General features: G+C 41.8%; 1 protein-coding gene across 1 annotated transcript in view; it reads left to right on the top strand.

Annotated features, from left to right (window-relative positions):
- Positions 1 to 25,796, top strand: part of LOC142414763 (unconventional myosin-X-like) — a 96,146-nt gene that overhangs the window by 66,612 nt on the left and 3,738 nt on the right. The window contains exons 24-40 of the mRNA XM_075512397.1: positions 905 to 944; positions 2,515 to 3,306; positions 5,406 to 5,529; positions 6,002 to 6,245; positions 7,074 to 7,169; positions 8,814 to 8,907; positions 9,535 to 9,590; positions 11,258 to 11,400; positions 13,145 to 13,339; positions 14,558 to 14,715; positions 16,534 to 16,657; positions 18,588 to 18,885; positions 20,136 to 20,343; positions 21,130 to 21,266; positions 22,158 to 22,281; positions 23,857 to 24,306; positions 25,113 to 25,304. Coding sequence (XP_075368512.1) covers positions 905 to 944; positions 2,515 to 3,306; positions 5,406 to 5,529; positions 6,002 to 6,245; positions 7,074 to 7,169; positions 8,814 to 8,907; positions 9,535 to 9,590; positions 11,258 to 11,400; positions 13,145 to 13,339; positions 14,558 to 14,715; positions 16,534 to 16,657; positions 18,588 to 18,885; positions 20,136 to 20,343; positions 21,130 to 21,266; positions 22,158 to 22,281; positions 23,857 to 24,306; positions 25,113 to 25,304 — 3,475 coding nt within the window. The remainder of the gene's footprint in view (positions 1 to 904; positions 945 to 2,514; positions 3,307 to 5,405; positions 5,530 to 6,001; positions 6,246 to 7,073; positions 7,170 to 8,813; positions 8,908 to 9,534; positions 9,591 to 11,257; positions 11,401 to 13,144; positions 13,340 to 14,557; positions 14,716 to 16,533; positions 16,658 to 18,587; positions 18,886 to 20,135; positions 20,344 to 21,129; positions 21,267 to 22,157; positions 22,282 to 23,856; positions 24,307 to 25,112; positions 25,305 to 25,796) is intronic.

Below are 25,796 nucleotides of genomic sequence, written 5' to 3'. Positions count from 1 at the left end.
TTGAGGTTGAATCATAGATTTGAAAGTTACCACTGCCAGTCTGAATTTAGCTGCACAGTGGTTGGTACAGGCAGACTCTTCCATCCAGCTGTATCCTATCCCTGCTCCCTATGCATGACCCTGGCATTTGTCTGTCTCCTAGTTCAGTTGCTTGTAGCGTGCTCACTATGGAGAAACTGGCCATAGCGACAGCTTTCCCTTGGAGTACAACCTTTTTGATCTGAATGGAGATGCAGCACCATGGGATAGTTTTTTTTCCTCTGCTCATGTTTACTAACAAACTCTGACTCTTACAGCCTTTACTAGTAAACTAGGTTTTGCATGCCACTGAGAAGTTATGCAAGCTGGAGTACCCAGGTCTTCGGAATAGAAAGTCCTCAGCTTAGTCAATTAAAAAGTACAAAAATTTGATAACTTTTTGGAGGCTTTAATATAGTAAAGGCAAAACAAAACACAAATTCAATGCTGGTATTGCAATAATTCTGTTCTGCTTTTAAAAAAACAAACACAGTTTCCTGATATCTGTCAATTATGCATGTACAACCTCATTTAATATCCATGAACGTAAAGTACTTCAAAAGATTCTGTTTACATTTATCATGAGTCTAACTGATCTGCCTTTCTGTCACTGTTTCCAATGTCCTTCCTAGCGTGTTCCAACTAATCCAATTTCCTGATTGATGTGAAAGTTAAGTGCATGGGGAAAATCTGTTGTATCCATAAAGGTCATGCCAACCATAGAGAATTGGATTTTTACTAAATTACAAAAGCTTTTAAATCAGTCTGACAACAGGTACCTTAATTTAACCTTATGCATGGAGGGATGATGTGTCCATGTAATTCTAAAAGCCTCATGTAGGAGAACTGGGTCTGTCTCTGACTATCATGTCTTGTTTTTTAACAGAGAAAAGGAACAACTGAATGCACTACTCCAGGTGGCTCAGGTAAGTTTAACAGTTATTCTTTTCATATGTCTTCTCTGAGTATCTGTGAAGGGTCCTTCATTGCCTATGCTTCGCCTGGAGCTAATATTGTTATTGTGGCAACACTATTTAAAAAACGGGCTTTGTTCACTCAAAGCCTGCAGGTGTTTGACTTTGGCAGAGGTGCATAGGGTTAACAAGGTGGGGTTTTTTTCAAGGCTCATGTACCAGCTTGCATAGTTCCTATTTGAAAATTTCTGTATTGAACATGCAGCATCCTTTTTTATCTCTACTGCTTGAGCTTATTACATGACCTTGTGATGTGCTACTCTGTTACACAGACTGTTTTGCTGGATTGTTGCCTGTAACAGCGAAAATAAGAATGCAGATGGCTACTGCCATGGCTAAAATAAACCCCTTGTAACTGATCTAATTGTTTGTTGGTACTTGATATATCAAAGAGCAGACCACCTACCCTGAGGTGTGTGAAAATAGCTGTGTATCTTCTTATTTCTTTTCCCAAACCACTTGTTCCCCAGTTTCAGGCCAGCTTTGTGCAGGAGAAATGACAGATTAGAGTATAAAAATGCATTTGTCCACAAGTAAGAGTCAAGTAGAGAACAAGCAACAGGGTAACTGTAAAGAAAACAAGGATTGTGGCTAAAATGGGCCAATTCATTGGCTTCATTGTCATACTCCTATCAGGAAGTACATTAAATCCTTTTGGAATTTATACACACGCAAAAACAAGCAAAAATGTTTTCAACATCCTCCGTGGAGGGGAGGTTGGCTTTATCTTATAGCTAAACGTCAGTGAAAGTTACCAGTATCTTCTGTCTTCTATTTATTGTGTACTTGCTAGAAATTTCCTGTTAACTTCAGTGTGGAGAATAGAGGAAGGCACAGTCTTCAGCAGCCAGCCAGCCATCATCCATCCAGTGATGCTAAAGAATGCCAAGAAATTCCGGGTGGAGTTTTGGTGGGGTTGAGTTGGCGTGGATACAATCCTGCTTCATTGCAAATATCCCTTCCAGACCTAGATTCTCATGGTCTCAGGCCCCAACTCAGGAAGCAATGAAATCCCCAAATGTTTTAATGAATTTCTGGGAAATATTCAGCTCTTAAGCAGGCTATGCACATATGTATTCCTGTATAGTTGCTTTCTCCTATATGTGTGTATGTGTGTGAGATAGTTCAAAAAGAGAGGACGGAATTTCAGAATGCTTTTATCCAAATTGTAGTGTACAAAGGGCTGTAACATGAGCAGTAGACAGAGGGGCTCTTCTAAAAAGTCACTGATCCCGAGGCTCTTCTAAAAATTCACCGATCACAGTGAGCTACTTTGTACAATTCAGAAAGGAGGTAGGCTGCTGGAAAAAAGGAGTTACCTGAAGATCCCGTAGTTCTACCTTTAGCTTTTGTGCCATGGATGATTGCAGATGCCAGTCAGAAAAGGAGAGGATGCTTAGAGTCATCTTTTTGCAAATGGGAAGTACAAGGCAAACACAGGAGGTAGGAAGAATGCAAGGTCCAGGCAAGGAACACATATAGGTTGAAGAAACTGCTTTAACACTATTATAAATTCTTTAAGGTGGAAGCAGTAAAGACTGAGGAGGTAGATATTCCCCTGCAAGAAGAAGAGAGACGTCAGATGGAGGAGATCTTAAGACTGGAGAAGGAGATTGAGAAGTTGCAGCAACAGAAAGAGGATCACATGTCTATCATCTGTGAAAACACCAGGAATGAAATCAATCGGCAGCGAGAAGAGGAGATCCAGAGGCTGGAAAGGGAGGCATCTAGGGTTGCCCAGGAGTTCTTGGATCTGCTGGATTTTGGCAATCTGGATGAAAGTGTGCAGAACTTAGAGCGCTCACTTTCTAGTGAGGGAACACTCAACATTGACTGCAGCCTGGTGGCACCACTAGCTGAAGAAGAAGTGGATGAAGGCTTTCATGCTGATGATGAAGGACGGCCAACTTCCAGTTTGGTGGTCTTGAATCAGGATGGCACAAGAAACAGCAATAACTACTCAGAGGAAGGTGTGGACACAAGCCTTTCACTTCTCCAAAGGGAAGTGGGAGAGGTTGTCCCTGCTCCAGGACAACCTGTAGAAAGAACCGCTAGCCCCAAGGAGCAGAGAGCCCTGTCTGACCCAGCAGAAAGTATTTACAGCACTGTCTCAGATACGCAGAGGAGTAACAGCGGTGAGGTGGGAGAGCCAATCTACACTCCCCCCCCAGATGTGGAGTCCGACTATGACCATGAGGAGTTTGATGGCTGTGGAGATGCAGGTAGCGCCTCAGCTGAGCCCCTGAACAGTGAGGAAGGTCTGAGACACTCCCATGGTACCAGCCTGGACTCCAACCGTGGCAGCCTGGACTCGGTAAGAATCCCTCCCTTCACCTTTCCAGACATTAGTGTGACTTTGTTGATATTTATAACATCCTTGCCTTCTTACTGTATGCCTGCTCGCTCTGGGTATTGTTACTAATATATAACTCTCTCTTACATCAATAATCAGCTTGGAAAAAAGAGAACAGTCACAGATAGGCTGAAGGCCAGAGGACTTGTGAGTGTCCAGTGTTATTGGTACACAAGCTAGCACATATGTACCTAGGCTATTTTAGATTGTTTCCATCACCTTATATTAACGTAATACCCTTTAGGAAGACAGAAAGCAGGCAACTAGTATCTTGTAGGTATATGTTCTACCTTAGAGAGATTTTGCAGAAGTAGCCTGAGCTTCTAGTGGACAATCACAAGAGGAAATGGGAAGGGCTGGGGTTTGATTTGTTTCCATCACTAAAACCTCTCTTGTTCTAGTCTTGTTACTGTTCAGAGTCAAGGGTTTATTTTCAGCCGCTGTGTACAAGTTAAGCTATTCTAAGGCTTGAAGAAATTACTGTGCTGATCCAGGCGGGTCCCAGTGCACACAACCAAGACCACTGAACCTTTTCATTCCTACCGTAGGGACAATGACAGGGTAGTAAAGCTGGGCTATTAGCCTCGCGCTTGAAGCATCTCAGCTTAGATCCCACACTAGGCGCTGGACTTCCTGAGTGCCCTCAGGCTAGTTGCTTAATAATGCAACAATAAATCCCCTTACAGAACAGGATGTCAGATAAGATTGTGAGGAGTTCAGGTGTGAAGCCAATGACAGCCATAAAAATACTTCAGATAAATGATGTCCCTGAGAACAGAGACTTGAACTACAAAATATCTTCTAGAAAATGGTTAATTTTTTTTTTTAAGGAATTCAATTTATTTCCTTTGCTGTTCTTTTCCAATGGCAGATTGTGACCCTTCTTAAAAAGTTGCATGACTTTTCCTATTTGCATTTCCCTAATGTCATCTGCCAGCCATCAGAATTTTTATGATGTGATCTGCTTGAGTAAAGGTACCTTCTATGTGGGCAGGTACTCACAGATCACTGCCAGGTAATCTTCAAGTCATGAATCATTCTGACACAGCCTAGGCCAGTTTCTACCATTCTTCTTAAAATGTAAATACAAGTGGAGGATTTTATTGGGCTCCTCAGTGAGTAAGACTCATGAAAAATCCGGTTGATACTATGTCATGGCATGAGCCACAGGAAAAGATAATTGCAACTGGGTCAAGATCCCATCAGTAGCTGCTGATCCAAGAGTACCTGCTTTTTGAAATTTAATGGCAGGAGAGGGAGAATGAATGAGTGGAACAGGAATGAGACAAAAGAAGAGCGCAAAGGGGTCACAGATAGAAGACAGAGGGGAAAAATTAAAAGAAGCAACATGCATCTGAGGAAGGAAAAGGTCTAAGGAGCTGCCTTCATTAGTATTAAATTAATAAAGCTGATCAAAGGCAGTTGTATTTAAGGTGAAAGAAATGATAGGGTAATTTGGGATTTCATGTTTGAAGTACTTTCTTATGGCTGAGGGCCATTATCTAGTTGGAGAATAGGGATGAGTAAATACTGTACTATTATTTCAGTAATTTAGATCTTTGTTTTTAGGGTTCAGTTATCCTGGAATGTGCTTTTTTTCTTAATCAACCCAAAGCAAGGTATTTCCTTGCTGGGGTTAGATTAGTGCTCCATCTTGTCCAGCGTCTTGGCATGTCTGCCAAAAAAAATCAGAAAAATCCTCCAAAATGAAAAATTCTCTCTTAATCCCATTAAATCAGATTTTGGACTGTGGCCTCTGCCTTGAAACAGGAAGGTTTGTTACTGCAGGTAACTGGAGTTTTCTAGCCATGTCCACTGCCGAATGTCACTCTCCTTTCTGGTACGAAAATTCCATGCTCTGGAGACTCTTGCTTTAGGCATTAATGGGTAAGCTGTCAAGCCTCTAGTTTTACTGTGTTGCTTTTTTTGTAAAGGGAGTATGTGTATATGTGTAGTTTTGCACCTTCTGATCATGTGACTTCTCTAGCATTGTTACTTTGCTCCAGTCCTCCTGTGACCAGGAGAACCCAAGTAGCCTGTATTTCTTCTTTTCCTTTTAGTTTCTGGACAGTGAAGAAGAAGTGGATGTTTACATTGATACAGATGAAGAGTTTTGCAATGGACGAGTCACTATCTTCAATGGCTCAGGACCACCCTATTTTCACAGCTACCTGTACATGAAGGGTAAGCGGCTTTAGCCAAAACCATGGAAGGATGAAATCCAGGAAACCTGCTTTCCTCTTCTGTTTCTCCAGAATCATCATCTTCATCTGCTCTTAGTTCTCTGTTTACTCTCTTTTTTTTTTTTATTTAAAACAAGCAAAGAAAACAAAGAGCTAGGAGGTGGATGTCAAGAAATTAGACTGGATATCTTTGCTACTGAGACCTAGTTGGGCCCACTTGATATGGGCTTAAATGACTCATTCTGAGCTACAAAACTGAAGACAATACAAAAATATTTGAGTAGTGCATATATTTCTATATTTTGTGTTTGTTTCACTAGTTGGTTCTGTTTTTTCTCTGTCCAAACTTAAGCATAACCCTGTTTCTCTCCCTCAGCTCCTGAAGTGGCAACTAAATGCCCATGAAGCAGGATCAGAATGGAAACATGGCCCTTGTTGCATGTTTGATGAAATCTTGCTCCCTTGCTTTGCAGGAGGTCTCATGAACCCATGGAGGCGGCGCTGGTGTGTTCTGAAGAACGAGGCCTTCATGTGGTTCCGCACCAAGCAAGAGGCACTGAAGTCAGGCTGGCTCTATAAAAAAGGTGGAGGCATGTCAACACTTTCACGCCGCAACTGGAAACGCCGTTGGTTTGTGCTTCGAGAATCCAAACTCATGTACTTTGAGAATGATAGTGAGGAAAAGCTGAAGGGGACAATTGATATCAGAAGGGCAAAGTGAGTGAAGAATAAATCCTTTTGATCCCTAGTATTCACTCTCTAAATCAATAATTATGCCAGCTTATTGGCCTACATATCTCCCATAGGGCTAGGAGAATCAGAAACGTAAGGGAAGGAAAAGACAATTAGAGCTTCTAGTTTTACTCTGGAGGGAGTCTGGAATTGCTTGATGGTTCTTTTTCCAGTCTTGCATTTCATAATCCGGCAGAAGCTCTTTTCAAACCATGGATGGAGCCAGACCAGGAGGGGCTAATTAAGTACATACCCCATGCATTCTCCCCTACCCTGACTCCATCTGTTTCCTGGCTTCTTGAGGCATTTCACAGAGGTGGTATGAAGCTCACAGCAGGATTTGAATTTGGCAGCATGTACTATGCCTTTTCCTGAGCCCTGAATGCTCGTTTTGCTGCTATAGCCAATTCCTGAGCTCCTGCTGTAAGAAAGGAGAGACTAGTCACCTATTAGCATCATGTGGGCCTGTAAAGTGCCAAAAGAGTGGCACACCCCACTTTGTAAACAGCCCTCTATATCAACTTCCCTGTTATCTCTTCTTCCATCTAGTGTGCTGGTGTCTTGAAGAAAATCCATTTAACACCTTAAGCTTTGCTTTTCTGGTAGATTAACTGTACAAATCTTTTTAAGGGGACCCTAAAAGTCTTAATGTGTATTGGAGGAATTTTGTATTTCTGTCGGAGTTAAAAGCCATCTGAGCCAGTGATTTCCCTTCTGTGTGGTGAATGTTATGATGTGAAAAAAATTGGCCAGATGGAATTTATGCCTATGAAAGGTTTTCAATTTTGGCTCTTGTGATTTGCTGTGTTCCAGGGAGATTGTGGACATTCATGAAAAGGAGAATGCCTTGGACATTGTGACAGAAGACAGAGTTTATCACATTGTCGCAGAGTCACCAGAAGATGCCAGGTATAAGAGGGAGTTTAGTTAGGTTTGTTCATTCAGTGCAGGTCTGACCCAACATGGGAGAGCCTGGGAAACATAATCACTTCCCTTTTGCTGGAGAAACGAGGGGATTCGTTCCAGAGTGTCATTTATGTGGGAGGTACCACAGCTACTTTTGGGGACTCCCTGTTGCAGCTACCAAGATGGTGGTTCACCCTATTGGTCAGTCACAGGACTGCCACCTTCTTATGTGTCTGTGAGCATGCTGAATTCAAGGGTTACTTCAGGAGACACACAAAGCCTTAATATAAACTGGAACATCTAATAGCTGATTTATTTATTAAATGGAATCTTGAATCAAACAAAAAGTCTATTCATGTTGTCTGTAAATGATTGCGAGAGCAGCTGGGTTTTATCCAGGAGACAGAAAAGGCTGCAGCTTATCAGAGTCTGTAGTGTCATCTGATAAAATCTTCCTAGTGCAAAGCAAACAAATGACTCATGTCCTTCCTTCTTGCCGTCCTGGCCAGGCAGTGGGAATCAGTTTAAGGGCAGGTTGGACAACCTGTTCTGGCTATGCAAAGCCAAGTTAAGAGGCTACTGTCCCTAGATGCTCATGTCTTCCCACTTTTCCCACTCTTACCGAGGCTTCTGCTCCCTCAGCCCAGCTGGTGTAACTGTTTCTCTGATCTACTTTAATCTGATTCTGTGAAGTTATTTAGGGTCTGTTGTTATTTCATTTGGGTGTAGGGAAAGGAAGGGGGAAAGTGTTTGGATGCAAATAAATTAACAGAACTAGACTAAAGAACAGCCACATGAACAAGAAACAGGCGAATTCAAAGGGCAGTAGCTGAAGAAACAGTAACTTCCTAACCCAGAACTTCCACCAACTGGAATAGGCATGCCCTAAGATAACATTGCAGAATTGCTAGGGCAAGTGTAAACCAAATGTGGCCTCTGTCAATGCCATATCAGTCTCTGTTCTGAGGGAGAAGAAAGCACCAACATTTGCACTATCAAAGGGTGGATTAGATGATGTAGAGTATTCAATTTGAGAATCCTCCATGAAGTCTAGAAGTTTGCTGATCTCACTGGAAGCTGTAGATAAGAATCTGCTTGTTCTGCAACAGAGATTAGCCTCCAGATATGTCTGTAACAAGAAGCTCTTTGACAGACAAATAACTTAGCTGCAAATTAACTTATAAAAAACCGCATGATTAATTGACAGCAATATGACTTTCAAGTTTATGAGCAGGTCAGAGAGAGACTAGTTAAGAAGGCTCCCAGGTGTCTCTAGGACTCTAGTCCAGGAAGATTCCCAGCTGACCCAGTCCTTACAACTGCTGTATGCTCTTCTGTCTGCTGACATGTGCTCCCTGGTGAGGCCACTGCCTGCTTTACAGTTCCTTGAATAGCAAGTAGAAAACGATTTTGCAGGAGCAGCTGTCAGTGGGTTGGAGAACGTGTGCAGAATTTTCATGGATAAATAAGGAGGAAGGAAGACATTAGAGTCTGGTATGATCAGCCCAAGAGATATTTTGTAGCACAGTCCTCAGGAAATTGTGAATGAAGAAGTTTTCCCACAGGCAGCTTTCCAAGTTCCTTGATCATATTCTAGAGCTAGCTTCACTACCCAAATCTTAACTTTGAGTCTGTTTCGGTTGCCAGCGGTTGGTTTAATGTCCTGAGCCGAGTGCACAGCGCTACAGTGCAGCAGCTGAGGGAAATGCAAGATGAACAGGCCAATCCAAAGAATGCTGTGGTAAGTTACCGTGCAACCAGTCTGTGGGCACGTTTAGAGCCCTCTGTGTTTAACTATTTTGTGCATGTTTTTCCAGCACTTGCAGTGCTGTAGTTCATGAGCAGTGTAAGAAAGTTGGACGATTATTATAAACAGCAAAGCTGATAGAAAAGAGGGTGAGCAGTGGGGAACGTAGTGGTTGTGGCGGGTGGCTCAGCTTGATCACCAATGGCTCTCCTCTTTGGTTTGGAGGGGAGAGGGGGGCTGCCTCATGCAGAAAAAAAATCTTTGGATGGGATTATGGGACTAGTCTGGGTCACAGTTATTCCAGACAGAAGACACACAGTTGGGAAGAATAGGGTATTTGTGTGTTTTGCTAGTACTGAGATGCAGAGGCAGAGGTTATTTCATAATGATCTCTGGAAATTTGTAGCTCTTTTTTCTCCAGTCCTGTGGAGCCCTTGCACATCTTCTCATGCTGTTTAGGGAGCAAAGATGACTCACTCATGCCTTTCTCATATGTTCATTTCTACTCAAGCTATTGGAATTCAGAAGAATGTTTTCAGTTCCAGTCCTGTTCATGAAGGAGAATGTCTGTAATTTAAGATGCAAACTATTCCTGTTATCTGTGTCTCTCTCACTGTACAGGGAACTCTGGATGTTGGGCTTATTGACTCTGTCTGTGCCTCAGACAATCCTGATAGGTAGGTACAGCAATCTCACCATCTCTTAGACTGGAAACTCTCTGACATATTTTTGTGGGTAGGTCCAGGTTTTGTTTGGGGTTTGCATTTGTTTAAACTCATAAGAATTTATCGATAAACAGATAAACTCAATCGAAGTCTTCAGGTTGTTTCAAGCTATGTCACTCACAGGCATGAAGTTCACAAGTGTATTTTCTTTGAGTTAAAGTTTAGATACTCTGTTCCGTCTTAAAAGTGGGAACAGCATAATCTCAATGCCAAGAAATTATAGTCTTACCTATTATTAACACTGAACAAAAATGTCCAGCAAAAGCAGCACTTCTAGTTTTTCAACAGCATAATTTTGAGTTTATCTTGTAAATTTAGGGAAAAAAACAACATTGTGGATGAATAATGGATGAATTTAAAAATCTATACACTTCTTGAAATCTTTGCAATGAAACAGAGCACAGACCTTTAGTTCACAGATCAGTTAGTTTCAGAGAAGATATTATGGGACATTTCATATCACTTTACGTTAACATTTAATTATTTCCTACAGTGTTAACAGGTTCAGCCAGGGCAAAGCTTCTTACTACAGTGCTGAAGTAAAACGTTAGCTATTAAGTTATTTACCTCTGTGGTCTGTTTTTTTTCTCACACAGGTTGCTGGGACTTTAGGGTTAACTACTAAGTAGTTTAGAAAATGCATATCTCAGTAGCAAACTAAGATTTCATTGATCAAAATATTTTAGCCAGTTCTCAGCCTGGACTCCTCATAGTTAAACTAGGCACAAATAGGAAGCTGAAGAGTCAAAATTTGTTCATGCATCTGCTGAGATACACTCTTCTAGAATACCAATGTTAAACAAATTCTGAGGAGAATGCTTATTTATTTTTCAACCAAGGTTTTTATGCAGCTTATTTTTATATTCCATAGGTTTATGCAGTGGTTTGATTTGCACCTTTTACCTTTTGCTTCATATTTGCATTCTACTCTTCAGTTTCTCTTTTTTCTCATAGAAATCTGTGTTTGCTTTCAAAGCTTTCTGAGTCTATGCTCTTGAACCTGGTCATATTTTTATTTTTCCATTTTCCTGTAAAGCATCAATTTTGTGCAGAAATGTGAATATTCTTTTGGTAGGACATATTTGTCTGTTGCAAGAGAAGGGCAAATTCATCTAGGAGCAACATAACAGTTTTTCCTCTGTTTTGTCAGCATCGGTTCATTCTTTTTAAAACCAACCTCAAAACCATTTTAGCTGACCCTGCTGAGACCTACGTTTGCTACTGCATCACTGGTTTTAATAAATATGAGGAGAATGGCTGTACTAGCTCAGCCCAGTGGTACTAGCACTAGCTCAGTCCAATCGGAAGGTAGAACAAAGTCCTTTGCTTGTGGACTCAGGACATTTTACAGCTGGTCATTAGCTAATTAATGTTTTCTAGTCTTTGGAAATAGCTTTTCAAAGATGTTTAATTCCATTTATCTGGTCTCTGCATTCATCAGTTTGCAGACCAGCTGCACAGGAGATGTTCTTAAGTGTTTCTACACTTCTCTGTAGTTTGTATTCAGAGAATCTTTTCTGCATTGTTTATGGGAAAGTAGAGGGCATGGCTTTGGGTGTGCTGTGAGTGGAGATATTTGTATGGTTACGACCAATTTTAATGCTTTTATTTTCTGGCAGACCAAATTCTTTTGTGATCATCACAGCAAATCGAGTGATTCACTGCAACAGCGACACCCCTGAGGAGATGCATCACTGGATCTCCCTGCTGCAGAAACCAAAAGGCGAATCTAAGGTTGATGGCCAGGAATTCCTTGTGAGAGGTAAAAGGAAATGCGTGCAATTACGACATGTGAAACTTATCTTCCGTTTATGATCTGAGGGGGAGGTTTGATTGTAGCTAATCCAATCTAGGGTTTAGCTGCTCCCCAAAACCAATCATTCTCTGCCCCCCTCCACCTTCCTGTCCGCTGCTTGCCACGTCCTGTGTTGTGCTGGCACTGGCTTTTATCTGATTCCCTATCAGGTGGATTCAGAAAGCTAAAGCTGGAAAAAAATTAAGTACTTCTTTATACGTTTAGTTTTCTGATGTTAGTTCCATAGCCTGTTTCAACATGTCCAGCAAATGCCATTAGGGAATAGGAGGGAGCATGGCTGCTGTTTAGGAGCAGCTGGCTTAGACTGACTATAACATGACACTGCAGCTTTTGTTTTCAGAAAGCTCTGTTCCTTCTGACACCTGTCATGTAGAGAGGGAGGGAGAGAGATCTTGGTGGGATAGCTGCTGTCCTCAGCTAAACAAACTAACCTGATTCTGGTAGACATAGTGAGGTGAGAAGAATTCTCTGAGGCTGAGCAAAAGGTTTAAATTATGTCTCTAGTTAGAGCTTAGTTGGAGATGGAGGAGCTGATGCATGAGTAGTGATCACACATATATTACAAAATACTCCCCCATTTGTCTCACATTTTTGAATTTCATTATTGCTTTCAGCTCATCTCATGGTCTTAAATGTACGAAGACACTCCTGATCCAATCTGTGGAAAGCAAGTGCATGAGCAAATTGCCTTACATCTTCCAGAAAGTATCTATGAGGGAATAAAGGTCTGAGAGTGGTCATGGCAAGGCAGGAGGACAGGAAGAAAAGGGTCACCAAAAAGTGGCATAAGCCTTCCATCCTAGTCTTAAAACATTTCAAGGAGATTGAGTGATATAAAGCAAATTGTCAGGCAACAGTTGCCTCTTTAAGTACCTAGTCTTATTGTTCATTAGTTAAAGAAAAAAAGGAATGCTCCTTTGAAAAGTCAATGTATTCTCTGAACTTCACAGTAAGAGATCTGTGTGACAGTGGTGTAGCCACAAAGACATATATTTGGGGAGGTCTGCCTCTTTTTCTTTTCTTTATATGGAACCTCTGGGCTCAGTCCCACATTCTTCCAACTTTTGCCTTGTGGGTGGACATTGCTTTTTACAGCTCTGAATAGAAAATTGTCTTTTTGACAGTTTTAGCAATGCAGATTGTCATTTTTTCTTTTATAGTATTGAATTTTCTTTCCTTTTCCTTTTTTTTTTCTTTCATGAGGAATCTAAAATGAGAGAGAAATTCTTTTTCCTGACCGTGGGAGGAAGAGATGCATGTAATGCTTACAGATCTTTCTACTAGAAGACATGTATCGCTAAACCTCTTCCATCGAGGTTTGGATAGGCCTTTGGCATCTCTTTGGAAGAAAGAATTGTAAATTATTTATTGAGATGTTTGTGACTTGTGAGGGAAGCATCCTGAATAGAGGATGCCCTCATGGTGATGGCAAACTAAACCACAGATCACTGATAAAAAAAATACATAGGGCTGAAGGATGGAACAGCTTTGTGGAAAATTTTGGGCTAATTTCTTACAGAGACTGTGCAGCATACTGCTATAGCCAGTAAAGCAGAGCTGGTAGGTCCCAACATGAGCCTTTTGCAGAGAGGTGGAGTTCTGGTCCCAGAGTTAGACAGCCACCAGGCAAGAGTCAGGATTGCTGTGGTGGTGAAAGACAACCATTGTCATGTTTGTGTTCCTGTGCTAGGCTGGCTTCATAAAGAGGTTCAGAGCAGCAACAAGATGTCCTCTCTGAAGATGAAGAAACGCTGGTTTGTTCTGACGAACACTGCCCTCGATTACTACAAGTCATCTGAGCGCACAGCTGCCAAGCTTGGCACACTTGTGCTCAATAGCCTCTGCTCTGTAGTGCAGCCTGATGAGAGGGTCTTCAAAGACACAGGTAAGAGGAAGAAAGCGGTAATGAGCAGACTTTTCATGTGTGGAGTTGCCTGAAGAAGGGATGGTGCAGGAATGTAATGGTGTGTCATGTTGAGAAGGAAGTCTTGATGTTATCTGAGGCTCTGTGTCTGGCTGCAAACATCTTTCCTTACAGAAACCGTAAGAGACTTGCAAAGGGCCAGAGAGTAGTGTGCAAGTGACAGTAAGTCCCTCACACCTGATGGAGATACACAGTGCTGATGTTTTTTCACTGAGTAGTGTCAGTGTTTATCTAAGTGTTTCCCAAATAGGGAAAGGCCTTCTAGTTGACACTGTTATTATCAGTACCTCCCCATAAATAACTGCCGCTTTGTAGCATGACCTACATTTGTCTCTGGGGTCAATGTTATTCTCTTAAATAACCACAATGGCGTACACTGTAGGTCTTTTTTGTAGCGTCACTCAACTTGTTAGAAACAAAAGATGGCAAGGGCCTATGTTTGCTTTCTGTGCAGTGTGACACAGTTCTGGGGAGGCAGGATCTGGCATGATCCTCCATTGCTTGCCTTAGGAGTTTGGGAGGGAACTCGGGTTATGAGGCAACGGGTGAATCCCCCTGACAAAGAAGGTGAACCTTAGAACAAGACTTGAAATATTGGACATTTGAGTAGTGGAGTTACTTGGGATATTTTTAAAAAGGGCTGGAAACATTTAGTAAAATGAGATGAGAGGAAATTTATTCTGCTCACTCACAAGAAATCGTCCATATTTTTGATCTCAACAGATGTCTAGGGCTGCCTTTAGCAGAGTGAATTGTCATGGCCCTGACCTGTTCTCTCAGTTATGTCAAACACATTATTTTTAAAAGTTATGAGAATTGATTTGGCAGTCTGACCTGGTGCTGTGTTTAGAGCGGTCATTTTCTGAGTGATTAATAGCACAGTGTAGCCCAAACCCTGTCTGCAAAAGTGAGCTGCCTGGTTGGCAGGGAAGTAGTCATGTTACACTGCAGGATATATCTTGGAAAGCTGTCTTTGTACCAAAGCCTGGATTGAGACCTTCCTGCTGATAAACATGTTTTGGGAATGGGGGACATTAATGTCTACCTTGTCAATTTTAACTGGACACACCATATGTTACTATCAAAGCAGCAAGGGTTTTCCTCAGCCACGTGCTACAGACAAAAAGAGAAGGTAACATGGATCAAGTTTCACCTTCCAGCTTCTTTGTTTCTCCACAGGCTATTGGAACATAATTGTCCATGGGCGAAAGCACTCCTACAGACTGTACACGAAGCTGTTGAATGAAGCCATGCGCTGGGCCTCTGCCATTCAAGGTGTCATTGACAGCAAAGTTCCCATAGAAACACCTACACAGCAACTCATTCGTGACATCAGGGTAGGTGGCATCATGCTAATTCCCAAGTGGGTTGGGAGCAGCCAGATCACCACTGGCCCTTACCCAGTCATTGCTGAGAATGTGGCAAGAAATGGGGTTGCTGTCTTGGGGGGCGGGGGGTGGGGGGGGCAAGAAAGAAAAGAAGCCTCAATGACTGTGTAACTAAATAATCAAATCTTATGTGAATTTTATTTTGAATTAACATGTTAACTGATCTGCATAAGTCTAGGCTACAACTGTGTGCAATTACAAATTGCATGCAGGATTACACCATGAGCATTTGCAAATCCCTGCTTCATCCTTTCCTCTCCTAAGCATCCTCTGGACACAAATACAAACATTTCCATTCCTACCAGCCACGTGACTTTGCTGTACCCTGAATTCCTCTTCATACCTTAGGCTTGTGTGGTTAAATAGCAGAGTAAAGGGGGGAAAGAAAATGTCCTTCAAAATAGCAAAAATTGTGCAACTGTAGCAGGAGTAATTTTTAAAAAGACTTCTTTCCAGAAAGTGTGGCAAAATAAACATAGAATCATATTAGAAGACACACCAAAGCATATTTCAGAAGAAACGTATATGTAAACATATACATTGTGATGAACTCTAAACTAGATGCAATTAGATAGTAACTATTCAGGAAGAAAGAGCTGGGAGTGATTGTGGAAAATCTTGGAAAACTTCAGCTCAGCGTGCAAGGACAAATGGAACATTAATTATTGTTAGGGAAGGAATATAGGACAAAATGTGGAAGAATGTGATGCTAGTGTGTATGATAGTGACAGGCCCGGATTTTGAACACCATGTGCTTTTTGGTTGTCAATTCTGTAAACATGTGTAGTACAACCAGACAAATTCAGGGAGGACAGGCTTATTATTACATACTAAACGTGGTGGATCTGTGGTCAGAAAGACCATTAGCCATTTACTGTTCACAGAATCACAGAATCATATAGGTTGGAAAAGACCTTTAAGATCATCGAGTCCAACCATAAACCTAACACTGCCAAAAACCACCACTACACCATGTCTCTAAGTACCTCATCCAAACGTCCTTTAAATACCTCCAGGGATGGCGACTCAACCACTTCCCTGGGCAGCCTGTTCCAATGCTTGATAACCCTCTCGGTGAAGAAAAATTTCCTAATATCCAGTCTAAACCTCCCCTGGCGCAACTTGAGGCCATTTCCTCTTGTCCTATCACTTGTTACCTGGGAGAAGAGACCGACCCCCACCTCTCTACAACCTCCTTTCAGGTAGTTGTAGAGAGCGATGAGGTCTCCCCTCAGCCTCCTTTTCTTCAGGCTAAACAGTCCCAGCTCCCTCAGCCGCTCCTCATAAGACTTCTGCTCCAGACCCTTCACCAGCTTCGTTGCCCTTCTCTGTACACGCTCCAGTACCTCAATATCCCTCTTGTAGTGGGGAGCCCAAAACTGAACACAGTATTCGAGGTGCGGCCTCACCAGTGCCGAGTACAGGGGCACAATCACTTTCCCTTGAAAGTTTGAAGAATATACCAGGGAGGAATCATGCCATACATGCCTGTTACATGCCTGCATTAGGTATCAGCTGCAAGCCACGTTTGAAGTCAAGATCCTGTGCTTGGTGACCTTTGGTATGACCCAGCATGGCTATTCTTACATTTAATTTTCAGAAATAATGTACAGAGTAATTTTTATATGTGAATTATGCTTTGGTCACCTGGTCCCTCTATGGACCTCCAGAAACTCAGATAAAGGTGTTTGAGCTTGAAACTAAATGTATAAGGACGTCCTGCAAAAGACTGTCTCCATTTGAGGATAATTATTTTTTTTTCCCCAGGAAAACAGCACAAACTTTGAAGTAGTGGAACAGACATATAGGAGGAACCCAATCTTGCGATATACCCAGCACCCTTTGCATTCCCCATTGCTCCCACTACCATATGGAGATGTTAGTGTCAACTGTAAGTATTTTACCCATGTGACAGAATCCGCTCACATTTTGAGGATCAGTGTGGAGCTTGAGCACCACAAAAGTGGCCTGTGAGCTCTCTCTATGTAGGTGAAGTCCATCTGGGGCAGTGTAGCCCACAGGGTTCAGAGAGAGAGAGCAGTCCCTTTCTCTACCTAGAATGTATTCTGTGTCCACTGTCTCATATCGTAGGAACACTGAATCTTAAAGTAAAGGGGGACAGATAGTTTATCATCCATCCGGGGGATGTGCAGCCTGTCATCCTTGAGCTGCAGCTGGGTTGCGAATGGCTCCCGTGGAAATCCTACAACAGGACTACATCATGCAATTGGCAGTGGGATAGTATTCATACAGAAGCTGCTGTAAAACCAGACTAAATGAATCCTTTATTCAAATGCTTCAGGAATATGAAAGAGCTAGACTGTTTGATAGGCCACCAGAAAACCAAAGTGATTTGCTGATGATTCCAGATTGGCATACGAAAACTGAAAGCTGCTGCTGAAGACCTATAGAAGAATCTCTAACGCGGAGTGACTGGGCCACAAAATCTTTTCAGAAATTAATTTCAATCTGGATATGCAAAGCAGTGTCTATGGGAAAAACACTCTGCCACATAGGCAGTGATGGGTCCAAGCGATCTAGTTCTGCTTAGGAAAGTGAACACAAATTTACATAGCTTTATGAAAATGTCAACTCTTGTGCTGAACACAGAAACAAAACAGCTAATGCAAGGTTTTGAAAGCTTAGAAAAGGAAAAAGAAAGTCTTTGTGCGGCTGTATTGATGTATCATGCACCTGCATCTTGAATACGGGATGCAGCTTGGCCTTCCACATCTTAACAAACATACAAGATAAATAAAAACCTACCCAAAGATGATCAAAGGCGTAGAAAGACTTGCCTACAATTAAGAGACTAAGTAGAGCAGGACTCTTCAGCCTCAAAAAGAAGTTTTCAGGGCTAGAGGGCTGTCATGGAGAAAGTGAAAGGGGAGCAGCTGCTCACTGTCTGTCATGATACAAGGATCAAATGAAGTGGCAGATTAAGAGCACAGAACAATTCTGAAATACAGAAAAATTACAGAGCAAGTACTTACACTGTGGAACTTATTGCTACAGGGCTGTGTATTTATATTGTACAATTAATGCATGGCCACTGGGGAAGCAACGGCTGTATAGGAGATTCAGAAGGACCTACAGCCCCAGAGATGTGCAAAGGAGAATACAAGCCTGCAGCAGCACGGTAGTATCACATACCTCTAAGCAATTCAAAGCAGGCATTTAGGTGCTTAAAAAACGTAACCAGTGTTGGTGTAGGCATTTTAAATCTAAACGATAGGTAAAAGCTGCATCTGTGGTACAGTGATTTGGCAAAATTCTGTGTTGGCTCAGGGGTCAAAGCTAATATGGGCACAGCACAGAATTTTGGAAGTATGTAAGCCAGCCTTTGGCGTCTGCATTCAGGCACCTAAAGCCTTAACTGCATTAGTGACTCTCTGCTTTATAGCTGCTCTCAGGTGAGGAGACAGTTTACACAGAGATGATTTTCTGCCACCCCTTCACCTGTGTCTGCAGATGACGTGCCAAAAGCTGTCTCTTGGCACCTCATCTACAGACACTGAAGCCTGAACTAGATTTCAATGCTCGTTTCCCTTAAAAACATTACTCTGCTTTTCTGCATAGTATATCCAAAAATGGATTTGCAGCGGTGACAAGTTAGACTTTGGCAAATACTAAAACTGCATTTGCACATTTAAAGGGGAAGCATTAATTAATTTTGAGTATAAATTTAAGTTCAGGAGATGAGCTAATGCTCAGGTTGCTGTTTGTCTGTGACAGACTAGTACAGTTGCCTGTAGTGTTGCTGGGCCAATAGAAAATGAGGGAGATGCTCACCTCTTCTCACCTTTGTGATCGTTCCCCAGTGCAACAAGAGAAGGGTTACAGCAGCTTACAGGATGAAGCAGTGAAGATCTTTAACTCCCTTCAGGAAATCGAGACAGTGTCTGACCCCATACCCATTATCCAAGGCATTCTGCAGACCTGCCATGATTTAAAGCCCCTTCGCGATGAAGTGTACTGTCAGCTCATCAAACAAACTAATCACATGCCGCATCCCAACAGTACCGGGAACCTGCACCACTGGCAGCTGATGTCATGTATGAGCTGCACTTTTCTGCCCAGCAGAGGGATCCTGCGCTACCTCAAGTTCCACCTGAGAAGGTACACCTCCTTCTCCTTTGCGGTCTGTTCCCTTCTCTCTGCTTTGTCTTCCACTGCCTGTTGTAGTTCTCTGTCTCGCCCTCCTCCTGTGCAAACATCTTCCTGTGGTGTCACAGCCTCCTACCTTTGTGCACAATTCTTGCTACCAGTTGTTCCGTTGTACTCAAACTCCCCCCTTGCCACCCATCTGTTGTGTCCAAGGGATGTGGAAAGCAAGGCTACCCAGACTACTGTGAAACTGTGTTAAAAGTGGGTTTACAGCCGATCACCTACTGCTTACTAGTGTCCATATAAGCATTCTCAACTTGCAGCAAAGGTGAGGACCGTCTTTTCATATTCGTTGAAATATGTACTACCTTGCAGCTGTCACAGTCAAAATGTGTACTGTGGAGCAGTAGATCTACTGCAAATCCAGTTTATAATTTTTCAATATTTTTTTGCTTAACTAAGCACACAATGCTTACAATTTGTATGTTTAATCTGCTTTAGCTTCCAATTTTCAGGAACTAAATTGTTTACGTTTCTTCCCAATTCATGTTCAGGATCTAATGCAGCTTTCCAAAGCAGTCTGCATTGGGGCTGAGCTGCAGCTATGTAGTCTCACTCTATTTATTAATGATGAGAAAGATCAATAAAATCTATTTGATTCCTTCCAAGCTAGGAAAGAGTGAGGTGAAATTTGTGCCAATACACCAAATAGCTACATCTGGGGCCTAGTTCTAAGAGATGCTGAGGAATACTCAATGTTGCCATTTCATTTTTCTATCACTGGAGTTGCAGATCATGTTATACTTAGAACCACTGGCCTTGGAGGGAAGAGAACTGTATACAAGCATCTACTTTCTACCTTCTTGATTCTGAAAAATACTGTAAAAGTGGCTCAAGCACAGCCAGCAAATTAAAAAACAATTAAGAATAAATGAAAAAAGTTTACATTTGATTTCATAGTTTTTAATCTCAATTCTGTAAATTGAGATAGTAAATCCTGCTATCTTCAGCTGGTACTAAACTCCTGAAAGTTTGAACTGCTTATTTCATATGTTGCTGAGAAACGCCACTGAAGTGACTTTAGAATGACTAGTAAAAGTAGGTTGTATGGTTTAGGAAGTAAGCAGGCTCATTCTTCCTGTGGTTGCACTTGACATCACTATCTCTCCCAAACTCTTTATGTACAGTAGTCCAAGTTATATGGTAATGTGCGTGCTTTCTGGTTCACTGTGTAATGGGTTTTTTTGCTTCTCTACCATTAGGGTAAAAGACCTCTTTCCAGGCTCAGAAATAGACAGGTATGCGCAATTCATAAGTGATTCCCTGAAGAGAACAAAGACGAGGGAGTTTGTGCCCTCCCAGGAGGAAATACAGGCTCTTCTCACCCGTGAAGAAATGACCACAACGGTGTACTGCCATGGCGGTGGCTCTTGTAAAATAACCATCAATTCCCACACAAGCGCTGGGGAGGTAATGCATTAGTAGCATTAACCAGATGTAAGCACACCTTTGTGTCTGGATACTGGGTCTGTTGAAGGGACTCCTTTTTCCCATTCATCTCCAATTTCTCTCTTTTTTTTTTTTTTTTAATAACATCTTTTTGCTGTATCTGCAAACTCTGTAGGGAAAGCTTAACTTATTCTGCGGGTTCAGAATTATACAAGGCCTATGCCCAGGTTGTAGAATATCACTTAACAATTGTGTTGCAAAATCTAAACACTTTTGGTGTTTTGCCCATTGGAAAGGTAATAATTCTGAAGACTTGCTAAACACAGTTTTCTGGACAAGTTGAAATTCCAGATCTTAATGTAATCCTTCTGGAAGGGATATTCTACCAGTAACTTAATTGTTAGCAGGTCAGAAGCAAGATTCCAGGTTATAGTAGGCATGTCTGTGACAACATTAGTGCTAAACAGAGGTAAAGAGTGGAATTGTTATTAGAGGAACCAAGACATCATGACATCTAAATCCATTATGTGCCTGCATCTTGTGCAGAGTTCTAATACCCCCATCTCCAAAAGGGTAGTGGAGATTGAAAAGGTTCAGAGAAGAACAGTGAGGATGATCAAATGTAAGTAATGGCTTCCTTGCAGGGAATGATCTTTTAGGGTTAGAATTCTTTAATCTGAAAATGAGATAACCAAGGGAGAAATGTGATGGAGGTCTATGAAATGATGAGTGTCCTGAAGAGGTACTGATTCTTCGTTGTGAAAGTGTGTGTAATACTTAGTCTGTGATCTCTCTCTGATTTTGCAGGTGGTTGAAAAGCTGATCCGAGGCTTAGCAATGGAGGACAGCCGTAATATGTTTGCGCTCTTTGAACATAATCAGCAGGTGGACCGTGCTGTTGAGAGTCGGGTGATTGTGGCTGATATTTTGGCCAAGTTTGAGAGGTAGAAGAATGTTTCATAAAATATTTAACTGCTAGTTGGATGTAACACAGGTTTAAGTGGTAGTACAGTCAGGTAGTTTTATCCAAAGCAGCCACAGTGATTCAACCGTTCACTCTGGTTTGAACTTCCCTTTGGTAAGGTTCAGTAAGGTTCAAGTGCTCTTTCTCACTGTGTGGAGAACCATGTTCACATCTATTTCGGTGACAAAGAAGCATTCTTTATCAGGCTCGTCAGGACAGAATTAGTAGTGCCTTTATCAAAGAGTAATGGTTTACTAGCAGAGCTCAGGGAAGGTTTGCTTAAGTCTGATAATGATCTTGTCAATTTACATCATAATAGCTATATCAGAAGAGAGAGCAAAGATTTGGGCATAGAAATGCAGCTCTAATTTCTTACTGTGGACTGTGATTTTGTGGCCAGACATACAAAGAAAGCAATAAGTTGTGGAAGAAGCCGGCAATGCTATTGTCTATTTTATATCTGTTCTAAAGACAAAAATAAAATTGTTCCAAATGATGGCAAGGCTGATGCTTTCAGAGTCACAAGATTACATGGAAACAGTATCTTGAAAATGGGGAATACTTTATGTCCTGCCCCTAAACTCTTGCATTTATCTAGAACCGTTGATCTAATTTTTTGATCAAGTATATCCGAAGAGAACTTTAATTCCTTCTGAATCAAAATTGTATGTGACTCAGAGGGAAAAAATGGAAGTTACCAGGAAAGTCTGCTGCAGTGAGATTGTCCTGGTAAATCAGGTAGTTCTGTATGCTCTCTGTTTCAGAAATCCAGGGGTACCTTTGTATTGTGTGTTGCACTGTGGGCATCCCAGTACTGTGGTGCTTTGGGTTATTGTTTTTTTCCCCTCTCATTCTCTTTCCTATCCTATAGACTTGCTGGCTCTGAAGAAGAAGAGGAGGAAGGACAGTGGCAGCTGTATTTTAAGCTTTATTGCTTCTTGGATATTGAGAATGTTCCCAAAGATGGGGTGGAGTTTGCCTTCATGTTTGAGCAGGTAAGCTCACTCTGGGAGAATGGTTTGGTTTCCAGGGTGGCAGAAGCACACAAGAGTATACAGAAAACTGGCTTACTTTGTATTAGAAGTGGGACTACTGGTTTGAACAGAAGAATTTAGTGTGTTGGATTTTTTCCTGGAATCTACCGAGCAGATACACTGCAAAGTTATCTAGGGAATAGGATTATTAGAACAAAAGCAAGAAAAAATGAACAAGGGCTTCAGAAAACTGGAAGACTAATGATAATAAAATGTTTTTAAAATTTATCTTTAAGTTTTAAAGATACGGAAATTTGGATAATGATTCAAGAAGAATCATTAAAAGTAGCTGCTTGCAGAACATAGGTGTAAAGAAAACTTGAAAATCTAGCTATTTGCCTGTTAGCTTACAAGAACAACACATCCTTGGGGTGTTACCGGAGTTGACTAAGAAAACCTATCTTTAGGGCAATTCCTTTTGATTAACAGAGAGGCATTAGAAGAGTACTACAGAAAAAGGAAAAGAGAATGTAGTTGACAATATTTATCTGCTGAGTAATCTTTTTTTAAGTCACTGTACTCCATAGCACAATGATGCTGGTTAGGCCAGAGATCACACTGGTATGAAATAACCTTGCAATTAGGAATGCCAAACTAAACTGACTGGAGCACCCAGCTGTGTGATTTGTCCCATCTTTCTTACTTCTAATGAACACTTTGATCTTGCCTCAGAAAATTATACCTGTTGAAAATTAATTAATACATGTTAAAGAGGGTCAGTGTCATGAAGACTGAAACTCACTGTCAGTCAAATGGATGGCATGTACATCACACAGACAATGGTTCCCTAAGAGTGCTTTCTTGAAATGAAGATTAAGTATTGTTAACTACAGAATGTCTGGGAAACAGTCAGGAACAAGACATCATGGTACTCTGTGGAAACTCAATTGTACCAAACTCCCTGTTGACAAGGCTTTCAGTCTACACAGCTGTCACTGGCAGAGAGTGGTGGAAGAGAAGTAACAGTAGGAGAGTAGATGTTATCCAGACATTAGATGGATGAAGCAAAAAAAATCATAAATATATTTCACAGAAGAACAGGCAAAGAGAAGCAAGAAGATTGGGGGAGACATCAGGTGAAAGAGGAGGAGGTGGGAGGTGCTGATGTGCAATGGGACTGAGGCTGAGAGTCTTGCGTTTATTACATCTAACTCTCTGGTGTTGAATATAATCTCCACACAGGAGCTGTAGCTGGTACAGCACAAAACAAATTGCCTCAATTCCGGTCTCTCCTGTCTGTTCCAGACCTAAAAAGTCCTCACTGTAAGACTTCCAGTACAGGATTAGGGGCCCCTCAGAGACCTCTGTCCTGTCCAGGCTTGCAGAAAGAGGTGTTCCCCTCACATTGACCAGTTGCAGACTTTGACTTCTTTATTATAACGTCTGCTCTGACCTCCTGAGTTATGTCTTTCCTGCTGGGATTTGCTTTCCTGTTGGGATGGGCAGGTGCCATAGGAATCTGTACATGGACCCAGCTGTGAATAAAGTGTGCTTCTGCTTTCTAATGACTTTGGGGGACGTTTTGTTTGTTTGTAGGCTCATGAAAGCCTCATAGATGGTCATTTTCCTGCACCAGAGGACACTCTGCAGCACCTAGCAGCTCTAAGGCTGCAGTACCTTCATGGAGATTATTCTAAAATAAGTTGGACCCTGGATGGAATCTACCCAGTTAACAGACTAAAATCCAAAATACTGCAATCAACAAAGAGCAGTGGCACTACCAGTCACACTCTGGAGAGGAGACGGACCAGCTTCCTTGAAGGGACATTGAAACGTAGCTTCAAGACAGGCTCTGTAAAGAAGCAGAGGGTAGAAGAGGAGCAGATGATGGAGATGTGGGTAAAGGAAGAGCTTTCAGCTGCTCGGGCAAGCATAGCACAGAAATGGACCAAGCTGCAGGGACTCTCTCAGCATCAGGCCATGGTGAAATACATGTCCATTGTAAAGGAGTGGCCGGGTTATGGGTCAACCCTCTTTGATGTTGAGGTGGGTGATGTATAAATTCATGTAACTACTGCCAAAGAGGGACATGGTCTGGAGAACAGATGCATCTGAGTGTGTTATATTGCTCAGCAGCAGAAGGGAATTTCAGGAAATGGCTGCATTTTGCCTTAGTAAGCTTAGGGTAAGCCTGCAGTACCACACACCCAAAGAGGTGTGATGCAGAGAGCACAGAGCAAGCAAGGTGGTGCATCCTGGTAAATGGAGGGAGACAATGGATTCCCACTTCGTTAGAAGAGCAATAGAATTTGGGAAATTCTTCTGGGCTTAAGAAGGTGGTGGCTAGTGAAAGCAAAAGTAAAATGTAGCTCTATTGTCCTTACAGGCAGAAAGTGTAATCCTGTTCTGCAGCAGTGCAACAGAAACTGCTCAGACTGGGTCACTTAGACCACTGTGCTTAGCCTGCTAGAGTAGGAATCCACAGTTCCAGTTTTATCAGTTTTGTTGCTGCCTAGGTGGATTACCATGGGAAGTTGCTTGCACTCACTATATTATCTGTAAAAGAATAAGTGGAATATTGACTTCCTAAATCACTTTAAAAATCTGATGAGAGCTGTTAGGTATTACAGTTATTTATTAATCAATTAGTATTTGACTCACAGCCATGTCACTTCTAAATCTTTGCAGCAGGAGTGCCTACAAGATTCCTTCTGCAGACATCCTGTTTTTTCTGTTGGGGTGAAGAGCTGAAATGTCCTGTAGGAGCCAGAAATGGAGGGCTTTTTCTTCAATCAAAGGTGGTTTGATCCTGCACTGCATTTATGCAAAATTTCATGTTTCTCTTTCTGCAGTGCAAGGAGGGTGGATTTCCAAATGATCTGTGGCTTGGAGTCAGCACAGAGAATGTGTCTGTCTACAAACGAGGGGATCCTAAACCACTAGAAACTTTCCAGTATGAGCACATTGTTTTCTTCGGAGCACCACAGCCTAACACCTTCAAAATTACAGTGGATGAGAGAGAAATGTTCTTTGAAACATCCCAGGTACAAGAAACAAAAGACTTGTTGTATGTGCAGTTCTACTAGCACTTCAGTAAAGCTCTAATTTCCATGGACTAGACAAGCTTATATGTGAGAACTCTTGCTGAATGGACTGGACAGCCAAGGAAAAAGATGAAGGGAGTTTAAGCCTAAAGTGTCATGGTACCTCTTCTTGAATACAGGGATAAACGGGGGGGGGGGAAAGATGCTGGTTAGAAAGTGAAGGAGGTTGAATGGTCTTCCAATCCACAGGGAATTCCAAATTTTGGGTGCTCATGAGTGTGCTCGGTTTTTTCATTCCCTTCCAGTATATGAATGGGGAGTTCACAAATGCAAAGAAAAAAGTTTAGTAGCATTAAAGTTGCTTTTCTTTGAGCTACAAGCTTTTTAAGTGTCGCTACAACAGACCACAAACTTGTCAAGCATTTCTTTCCTTACTGTCACATTCACATTTAGTACTACATGCAAAACTTACAGTGCCATGACTTTGGACAA

This window comes from Mycteria americana, chromosome 9 (assembly GCF_035582795.1).
Source record: "Mycteria americana isolate JAX WOST 10 ecotype Jacksonville Zoo and Gardens chromosome 9, USCA_MyAme_1.0, whole genome shotgun sequence".
In the NCBI taxonomy this organism is placed as follows: domain Eukaryota; kingdom Metazoa; phylum Chordata; class Aves; order Ciconiiformes; family Ciconiidae; genus Mycteria; species Mycteria americana.
Note: the sequence above shows the minus strand (reverse complement) of the source record. Positions and strands in the feature narration are given on the sequence as shown.